We start from the raw sequence: 10,127 nt of genomic DNA, 5'->3' as shown, positions 1-10,127 counted from the left end.
CCTCATCCGGGTCGATCGACCGAGCGATGGTCTAGTTTAACTAACGTCAGCAATGTAATTTTACGTCGATGGAAAACGGGTCGTCCACTACCCCTGATGGCAAAGAAAAAAAACTAGCCCACTCCCCCGGTCCGTTTCTCTCTCCCTCCGGCTGCTCGCATCTCGCCATTGCGGTTCCCCTCAAAAAATAAAAAATCTCGTCAATGCGGAGGCAGCGGCAGCGAGCCAGCGACGGCGCTGGAGGGATGACCCAACGGCGAGGACTACCTCTTTCGCGTGTGGAGTATTACCCTTTCCTCTCTCGTGCGGCAACGACTCGGAGGCACCGTGGGGGATGCAAGATCTGGGCGAAGCTCGGCAGTGACAACGATCTTCTCCGGCGTCCCTCTCCACTGTCGGCGGTATAAGACCACCCTCCTCCTCGTCTTCCCCTATCCTTCTCCATGAACTTCTGAATTTCTAGGGTTAGGCTTATTGGTTTTTGGGAGCAGTGCAGGGGAAGAGGAAGCAGACCAAGAAAGGAAAGGAAAGATAAATGAGGAGCTCGGGTGATGGAGGTAACGCTCGAGACGGACTCCTGGCGGTGGGATCAATTCAAGGAGATGAAGGCCATGTGGATGACATAGAAGAAGAGGAGAAGCTCAAGGCTGCGGAGAAAGGAACAACAGTAGAGTATCAGAGTTCAATCTTGCTGAGATCAATTTTTGTTTGTCACGGGACATATGAATACTCTACTGATTTTGCTTTTGTTTAAGTTTCACGAATTTTCAATTTTTCATCCTTTAGCAATAAATGATGGTTCTGACTTAATTGAAGGTTAGTAATGATGTGCATAAAGAGTCAGTCTGTTCCTAGCTGACAATGCTATCTGTATATTTATGTTATAATCGAAATTTGCACATACATACGAGCAATATTTCTTCAATTAAAGAATATTCACTTTACGAGGATTTCTATTTTTTGCTATTCTTAAGATAAGATTTTAATCGATGATGCTAGCTTTATGTTTTGTGAATTTATTAGGCAATCGAGGAATTGGAATTCTGCCAAGAAATCTAGGAGCAGAAGAAGATGTATGCAAGGGACTTGGAGACGAGGCAATGGTGCGCAGGCGAGAAAATTATGTTCTGATTGGTTAGGATTGGGGTTCGACTGCTCTTGTGTTTATTATATCAAAGTTGGTTGCATGAGTCACTTCACGATGGTCATGTGCACCAGGAAATTAGCTTGATTTGAATATAGTACAATCAGGCATAGCTGCTGGCGTAGGTAGCTGCACTATGCAGTTACCTAATTGGAACTCACAACTAGTTTCTTCGGCAGTTCCAACAAATCAGGGATTCAGTATAAAGCAAGCAATTTTTCCTGTTAGCAAACATTAATCAGTTTAGTTGCACTTGCATATAAGAATAGGACAAGGACAGTGTTGTATTTTGGAGTTTATTAGTCCATCTATAGAAAATGAATAACACGATTCAGATTAAGGAGTGTTTAGTAGTTGTGTGCTCATGCAAGTACATGGTTTAGGTGTACGTGAATCTTTAAGCTGTTCCTTTCTAGGAGAATTTCTAAGACTGTTTGCCATTTACCCAAAGGTTTTGAAGCTTTGGGAGCCTGCGACTGGCTCGACAGGTGGCATCAGCAAGCGCCGGCCGGCCTCGGCACTGCTGTGGGTGGTTATATGGTGGGTGGAGCACACCATTGGGATTCGACATCAGGGTACGGTGGCGAGCTAAATCTTCAGTCCAGCTAGGATTTTATTTTTGGTTCACGTTTTGTTACTGTTTTCCATTCGGGATTTCATGGTGAGCAAACCTACCATTTGCAGTTGTTTGTTTCAGAAATTCATGTCCTGACTTCAAATTTTGGTCGTAAGGTAAATCCTGCCAACAAGTCGATGCTATGGGTTTACTAGTTCTCTTAATATTTCTATGCAAATTATTGCCCCCTTCATTTTATTTGCAAGTAGCAAGGGACTCAAAGACAGATGTGCATTTTCTCACGCGCATTCTACTCCCTAGATTGTTTGGGGCTTTGGGCAATACAGAATGGAAGAATTTGTTACTTTTGTATAGGTTTGGATAGAATGGCATAGTATCAACAACTAATTAATCTTCTCTAAAAAAACAACTAATTAATCTTTTGTAGTTGAGATCCTGCTCACATCTCTATTGACTTATTATCTTGTCCGCTATCATGCACCATTATTTGATGAATGAAAATATCACAGTAAAATTTCGACAACACTAACTTTCCACAAATCTACAGTTTCTGTATATCAAGGTTCTCTTCCCATGACAGGAACAGAGCAGTCACAAGGAGCTGCAATGATATGTGTACATGTAACAGTTGTCCAAGCTCTGGAACTTTTTCAGAAATCATTGCTCAAACTGTATGGTCATCCAGATGAGGATGTTGCAAAGGCTAACTGGAAATACATCTTCGCAGAAACTTTACAGTCATCCAGATGTTGGTTTTGCAACCCCTAATTGGAACTACAAATGTCTGCAGATAGGCCAGAACAGTGTCCATCTCAAGATCGATGGGAGAGTGTTGCACTACAGAAAGATAGTCTTGTCACTACAGATAGATAGTCTTGTCTGTAGATATTGAATATTTAGATGCTACTTTCTCAAATAGCTTACTGAATTTATTGTCTGTATGATTGTGTATGACGAACTCAGATCGTGTTTGTTCATTGTAAACCGACCTAGTTATGTAATGAAATTCAAGTGCTTTTTGGGTAGTTCTCATGCAGCCCAGTGTATCAATGCAATACTTATGTCTTCACAACAACTCACAAGAATATTTTTGTGTGTGGTCTAGAGCTAATGAGTTGAACACAAAGTATCTTTTTGTGTGTGGTCAGCTAATGGGTTGAGTACAAGACGTGATGATCCAGTAGACAGTGCTACAAAACGCTGGAGGAGAATCAAAAGGAGGACTCCCAAACAAATAACTGAACATTATTTTTCTTAGATACACTCAACAAGACACTTATTGATAAGCCTACCATCATCTGCTGAAAGCACACACAGATTAGAAGAATGAACTTCCAGTGGTACTTCTACAAGGAAATTTGACAACCGCTCGCATGGAGCAATTTTATTGACATAATAATTTAAATGGTAAATGCATTGCACCCCCGATAAAATATTCACTACATCATGAAAAATACGGCAGTGAAATCTTGGCCTTGTTAAAAATTTCATTTGCATCCAGATATTTTGTCAGATGAATAACCAAAAATCGGATGAATGACATGTTCCATATATGGCATACAAATTCAGAGTTATTCTCCCCGCAAAAATAAAAAATTAAAAAAATTCAGAGTTATTCTATCTTCTTCTAGCATTGGCAGATTCAGTCAAGCTTCTGAATTTGCGCAAGCATCGACAGGTCGAGTGACTGCATATGATTGTTTTTGTTGCCTTGTTCTAGTCGGTGACACGAGCATCTTGGTGTTGCAGCACCACCACTCCACACGTGCTTCCTCACAACACATTCCTTGGTGGCGCTGCATCTGTAGAAACCCCTGCACTATTAGTTCATACTGAATTAGTTGGTTCAACTACCATCTACAATGCAAGGATGCAGATCTTGCTGTAAGCAAGATAACATGTACAAAAGCCTATAGCAAAAGCTGATGGGTAAAACATCTGAAGCTGCATGAGAATGAGAAGAAAAAATTGATCTCTTTTCTCCAATAAATTTGGAAATTTACAAAACTGTAATTGTCTCAAAGAAGATTGATGAGATATTAACAAACAATAGTTCTTAATATGCAAAACTGGAGAAAGGTCATTACTTCTCTGTGTCAATAATTTCTCAAAGAGAACATCTGAAGTCAACATGTTGAGAACACGTTGAACAAGAATTCCTTCTCTTGGCCAGTTGAACAATATGTCCAATAAAATCTGAGTCAACATAACAGAGGAGATAAAGCGGCATCCAAGATCTAAAGCATTTAATTCCAAAACAAAATCGGGTATACTGGCAATTATGTCTATTTTTTTCTTGATGATATATGATGCACCAGCATAACACAATTGCAGAAATCAAAATAAGGCTTCCCGTATTTGTTATTGCCAGTAAAAAGAATGCTAAGAATTGGATAGTACACTGCCAAAAATACTGCTGTACAGTGGTAGGGAGTAGCGCATAGACCGTTAAGCTTCCCAATCAAATCAACTGAGTAGATGTGAGAGAGTTTATGTCAAAACTATCAAATATATAAAATAACAATGATTAAGCTTCTTCTTAAATCCAAAGTATACCTAAAAAGATTAAATATATTGGCCTCTTTATTCTACAAATAAGTTAGTCAGTAGCCTCCATATGTGATTGTGTAGTGGTGATGGAGTCCTGCAACCAAATTAATTGGATGTTAGGAAAACATCATGTTTGCAACACATTACCTCAACTTCTTCACGTCAAATAGACAACAACTTTTTCACACTTGTCCACTGCATAACACACGCAGGAAATACAGAGAAATCAAAGTTTTGGGGGAGAACTTTCCTACATGGCAGGTATCAAAATTAAGAGCGTTAGTGGAGAACTTTCCTATGTCAATAAATTTCTCTCTTCACTTGAAAAAATTTGATCTGGTTTTTGAACAAACCAAGCAAACTCAAAATCTGAGTAGGATGCAGAACTGAAATAGAACAAGGTGACTGTACGAACTGAGAATCAAATTAGACTTCACACATGTTATGGAAATTTCTAAGCAGCACTAAAAACAAAACTAATTGACTGTTAAGCTCTGCTCCCCACAACAAAATGAGCTACTGATACTTTTGCTGCTGATTTCAGAAAGATAATGCATCGACTTGTTCTAACATTGCAAGACCTTAGCATAAGAATTTTTTATTTATCATAACATGGTCATTTCGTTCTGCTCGCATTACAACAGGCAAAGTGATTCACTGTCCCATCACAACTTACCACCCCCATTTAGATGCCAAACTCACAACACACAAATTCTGACTCACTCTTGTCAAAACAAAACAACTTCGGTGTAGAAAAAATAGGTTGGGATGTCACCAGGGGGGATGTGCCCAGGTGACCATATTCAAGAGAGGAAGGGGCGGCGCTGGAGCTCATGGGCGCATGAAGTAGGAACCATTGACCAAACTTGAAGAGGAGGTCGATCATACCTAGACCATGACGACTCAACGGCAGCCGGTGGAATCTTTGGATCCAGATCCAATCATGGAGGTGAGGATGGGAGAGGAGAGACATGAAAATGGCTCGAGCTCGCGGAGTGCGTCGATGCGCCGAGCGCCGCCCTGCGCTGAGATCGTGGCCCAACTTGGCGCCGCTGCTTCAGTTCAGCTGGACCCCGCCGGCTAGACGACATCTTCCCTTCTGCAAAGCCACCGGAGCCGGCTCCGGGCCACCGGATAGAGCGAACCGCTCCGCTGGTCTACGGGGAACCGTCATGGCTGCACGATGGACAAATCAGGGGTAGAGCTGGTGGACTGCAGGAGAGGCGTGGAAAACGGCGGAGCCCTCCCACGATCCATGGAGTTGGTTTTCTCCTGATTCGAAGTAGAGACGAGGTAAATTTACCTCGCGGTGTTTTTTTACATGGGGTCCCATGATGTAACTTTACGATATATATTGTGAATTAAAAATTATTCCATTGAAAATATCTTTCAAATATGAATCCAATGGTATAACTTTTATCACATATAACATACATTTGGTTGGTCTAATTTTTTGGTCAAAGTTCATTTTTGAAATGCGTGCACGCCTTCTTCATTTAGTACTAAGGCGAGTATTACTCTCTCCATGAATATCACTTATACTGTTTTCCCAAGGTCAATTTCATATGTTTTGACCAAATTTAGTGAAAAATATCTTAAACTTCACATTGTAACAACAACTCTAAAGAAGAGCATACATACTATTTGTACAACAACCGAAGAGAAGACGCGACATTTTCCACCTTACCTGGCAAGAGTATGGGTTATTACAATGAGCGTCCTATTTTTTTTAAAGAACAAAAGAAATTTAGAGAATCTCCGGCCCAAAAAAGAAGGATCCCTTTCTAAACATCCCTTTTGTGTTTCGCGCACTTCCTTTCCAAATCCCAAATTCAAAATCCATGAGACGAATACTGCCATCATGTTAAAAAAAACACATCGCAACAAAGGCGACGAGTCCCTCGTAGTCGTAACGGCATGACCATGACCCATGGCGCGGTGCAGCAATGGGCTCCTTGGCCTGCTGAACGCGGGCGTGCTGGTCCTTTCGGCAACGGCATCTGCCTTGTCCACACCGCCTCCACCGTCGTTTGCCAGCGGTTCAAGGGTCGTCAATGACGTATTGATAGCTTACCACGCTTACCGCCTAATCGATCTCAGAGTTGTGATCGACAACAGACAAAGTTTAATTAGTAGACAGGTCGATCCATGACGCATGTTTCTCTACATCGATCTCTTTAGCACATTGGCAGTTTGTACCAGTGATCTTCCCTTTTTACTCAATTATATACTCCCATGTACCGATCTCTTTAGCACATTGGGAGTACACGCTAGCCGGACCGTGACTCCGCATCCGTGGGCTAGACGTGCTTTCCACATCCCACAACTAAAACTAGTCCAGAAGACACGACATTTTCCAAATAACTCACCAAGAGTATGGGTTATTACAACGCGAGTCCTAGAAAAATTCATTTCTATGAAGAAAAGTAATTTTAGAAAATCTTTGGTCCAAAAAGTAAAAAGGATGCCCACTTTCCGAATGTCCTTTTTGTTTCCCCGGACGTCGTTTTCAAATCCCAAACTCGAAATCTACCGGACACCACGCTAAAAGCCCGCCACCGCCACCGCAAGGCCGCACGCCTCCCACCTACTCGAAACCCCCACCCCGTCACACGCACGCCACAACCCCCACAAAGGAAGCGAGAGCGGCGGCGGCGGCCATGGCGCGGTGCAACAACGGGCTCCCGGGCCTGCTGAACGAGGGGGTTTGGCCTTATGAGGAGTGTAGCATGTGCCTCACAGCGTTTGAAACTAATGAGCACCTTGTGATGGGATGCCGTTTGTTCACGGCGTTTGGAGTATAGTTGCGGGCTGATTTTCAATTACTACCAAACAAGCGTCGGTTTTCCCACCATAGAGGAATGGTGGAACAACCACATCCAACTCCTTAACTCAATAAATCACAATTTTTAGCAATATTTATATGTACTAAAAGGGATGGACGCGCATTGTTGCGCCGTATGTTGTCCGAAGAAACTGCCGCCTCTCCCCTCTCCCTCTCAACTAAAACTGCCAGGCGAACGTTCGCAAATGCCACCCTCCCCGGCGAACGTCCACCAGTTATGCGTCCAAATATTAACGTTACAACGTTGTGGCCTAGCAAAATTAGCCGGTCTAAATATTAACTAAAAGTAAGAAAAGTGGAAAAAGGTGGTGTCGTGGATTTGTCACGGCAGATGTCCTAGTGTGAGGACTTAGTCATGAGGCCAACGCATCTATGTGGTAGCTTGAGAGGGGTTGAGTGGAATTGAGAGACGCAACACAAGACAAATGTTTAGACAGCTTCGGGCCCCGGGAAACATCATCCGATAACAACCATACATGTTGTTTGAGGCTAGGTTTCATTATGATCATCGCGAGGTAGTCGCCGTAAACTGGCTCTCCTAGTTATGTCTAGCCCTAAGATTTTTCCTCTCCCCCTTTGGGGTGCCCTGCCCCTCCTTATATAAGTTGAAGGGGAGGGTTACATGTAGAGTCCAACTCGGATTATGACTTAAACTATTCTGACTTCTCTTCATGGGATTCTTAACGTCTTGGGCTTCATAACGTCTCGGGCTTATTAACCCCAGGCGACTCTGTCTGCTGGGTTATGACTGTCTGCCGGGTTATGATTGTCTGCCGGGTTATGATTGTCTGTCGGGTTATGACTTGACTTAACACCTGTCGGGTTATCATTTGACTTGACACCTGCCGGGTTATCATCTGACTTAACATCTGACGGGTTATCATCTGACTTAACATCTGCCGGGTTATCATCTGGCTTAACACCTGCCGGGTTATCATCTGTCTTAACTCTCTGCCGGTTTACCAAGTCCCAGCCGGGTTATAACTCTGGCTGGGTCATACCGCGGGGTATATCCCCGACATTAGCCCCCAGTTTAATTTGGATTTATCCATGTTAAACTGATCCTGATCATCCTTAAGTCCTTGTCATTTCCTTCTTCTAGAAAATCTGGTTCAATAGGCCAGCTTCATAATCAATTTGCTGACATTGGTTTGTCACAGAGAAATATTATGAAGAATAATTCATTTGACTCAGCTCCCAATGCTTAACAAAAATATTGGTCCTTGAAATACTCATCTGATCTTCAGCCGGTTTAATGATGTAGAACTTGCCAGTTTATCATTGCCAAAATTGCCGATTTATAAATATTGATGGCACCGGGTCATAATTGTAGTTCACATCAAGCTTGAAAATATACCTCTTATATGCCTATCACTTGTAGCCCCCAAGTCTTAAGAAGGTAACGTAGTAACAGCTTAAGAATTGCTTCAATATGAATGTCACAAGCTTGAAGAAATCCAGGTTGTTTATCTCCATCACTAGTCAGAACTGAGTATTCCACATATGTAGCCCCCAAGTGCCGGGTTGTCATGCTTGCAGCAACCTGGGACTTGTAATTGCCTGATGCTCATAAAAACTTCAACCAGTGTAGCCCCCAAGGGCCGGGTCATTATGCAATAATGAGCAGGGACTTTATAAATATGACCATGTAGACTTGAACAACAACGTGTAGCCCCCAAGGGCCGGCTCAGTAAGATAATATCGAGCTGGGACTTTATATATACTTCTTGGAAAAGAACATCATATGATGTAATCCCCATCATGGGGCTTCAACCCACGTCCACAAGGTTAAGAGCTTTGTGCTTTATCAACTAAGCAATGGACCCTTCAATATAATGGATTTAACTTGTGTACCTTGAATTGTTGACAGGAGCAATTGGTAGCCCCCAAGGGCCGGCTCATTATGATGTGATGAGTCGGATCTTCAATAAGGCCAGTAAAAATGACTTTGCATTAGCCCCCAAGTGTCATGGTGCATGCTTACAGCGACATGAGACTTGCATATTTGATGTAATCTCAATTTGCATAATGTAGCCCCAAGTGCCGGGTTGTAAGCCTGCAGCAACTCGGGACTACTTCTTCCATTGTAGAATAAATCATATCCATTGATAAAGTAATAGCCATTGCGCTAAAGCGACTTTGAAAACCTCAATCATAATACTGGTTATTGATAACCATAATGAAAATCCAGCCATGTTGGCTATTAAAGATTTAAATAATATACCCAATGATTTATAAGCGCATGAATCCAATGGCGCAATCCAAATATATACTGGCGACTTATAGTAAAAAACCTGGCCGGGTTAATAAACACCGGATATTATCTTATCTCATACTGGCAACTTGTAGTCGAAAACCAGACCGGGTCAATAAACACCGGATTGTAGTTGATCGTATGCTGACAACTTATAGTTGAAAGCCAAGCCGGGTCAATAAACACCGGATTAGTATAATCTTCATCAAAAGAAACCTCAAAAAGAAAGATTCAAAAGAAAAACATGCAAGAAGCGAGGCTTTTCATGGGCTGCCAGGCCACTGAGTTAAATCATTTTACAAAGCTTTATAAGATGGACCTCACATTAACCAATCGTCATTTTAACTAAGACAAGTTCAGGGTCTGTATAAGATTGACTTGTCAAACGTTCGACAGGTCATACCAGAATTACCTGGGCGGAGTGACTTACTTAAAAAGGCAGGATAACCCGGGGTTTTAGGTGAATACACCTGGCTTCCAAGCCTGGCTTTTATAGCCTATTACAAGGTTATAGACTCTATGTTCTTTTAGAACAAAAGATCCCCCAAGCAATATTTTGAGCTGTGCTCAATGGGCGCCTATGTTTGAGTTGTGCTTTGCAACAGACTCTTTTTGGCCCCTTTAACTTTTCTGAGAACTCGAACTTTGCGAGAGATATTCTTCTTGAACCGGATGTTAAACCGGATATTGAGAGCTTCAAAGCTCTGTGGGAGACATATTTCCCTTGAACCGGATTTTAAACCGGAATCTTCATTTT

At 42.2% G+C, this 10,127-nt stretch overlaps 1 protein-coding gene across 11 annotated transcripts; it reads left to right on the top strand.

Moving 5' to 3' along the window:
- Nucleotides 1-84: 84 nt before the first annotated feature.
- LOC123168587 (uncharacterized) lies at nucleotides 85-2,937 on the top strand. Of its 11 annotated transcripts, none has more exons than XR_006484424.1 (5): nucleotides 87-401; nucleotides 492-1,103; nucleotides 1,596-1,719; nucleotides 1,842-1,876; nucleotides 2,269-2,937. XR_006484424.1 is itself a non-coding variant. In XM_044586475.1 (5 exons), exons 2-5 carry the CDS (start codon nucleotides 990-992, stop codon nucleotides 2,329-2,331), a joined length of 303 nt encoding a protein of 100 aa, XP_044442410.1. In that variant the 5' UTR covers nucleotides 87-401; nucleotides 492-989; the 3' UTR covers nucleotides 2,332-2,937. The 11 variants fall into 11 exon arrangements, 1 of the variants encoding a protein (XP_044442410.1); XR_006484422.1 differs by having other exon boundaries at nucleotides 1,829-1,876; nucleotides 2,302-2,937; XR_006484423.1 differs by having other exon boundaries at nucleotides 1,829-1,876.
- Nucleotides 2,938-10,127: the final 7,190 nt, after the last annotated feature.

The sequence above is a fragment of the Triticum aestivum genome, chromosome 7D (genome assembly GCF_018294505.1).
Source record: "Triticum aestivum cultivar Chinese Spring chromosome 7D, IWGSC CS RefSeq v2.1, whole genome shotgun sequence".
In the NCBI taxonomy this organism is placed as follows: Eukaryota; Viridiplantae; Streptophyta; class Magnoliopsida; order Poales; family Poaceae; genus Triticum; species Triticum aestivum.
This window is presented reverse-complemented; position numbering and strand designations above follow the sequence as displayed.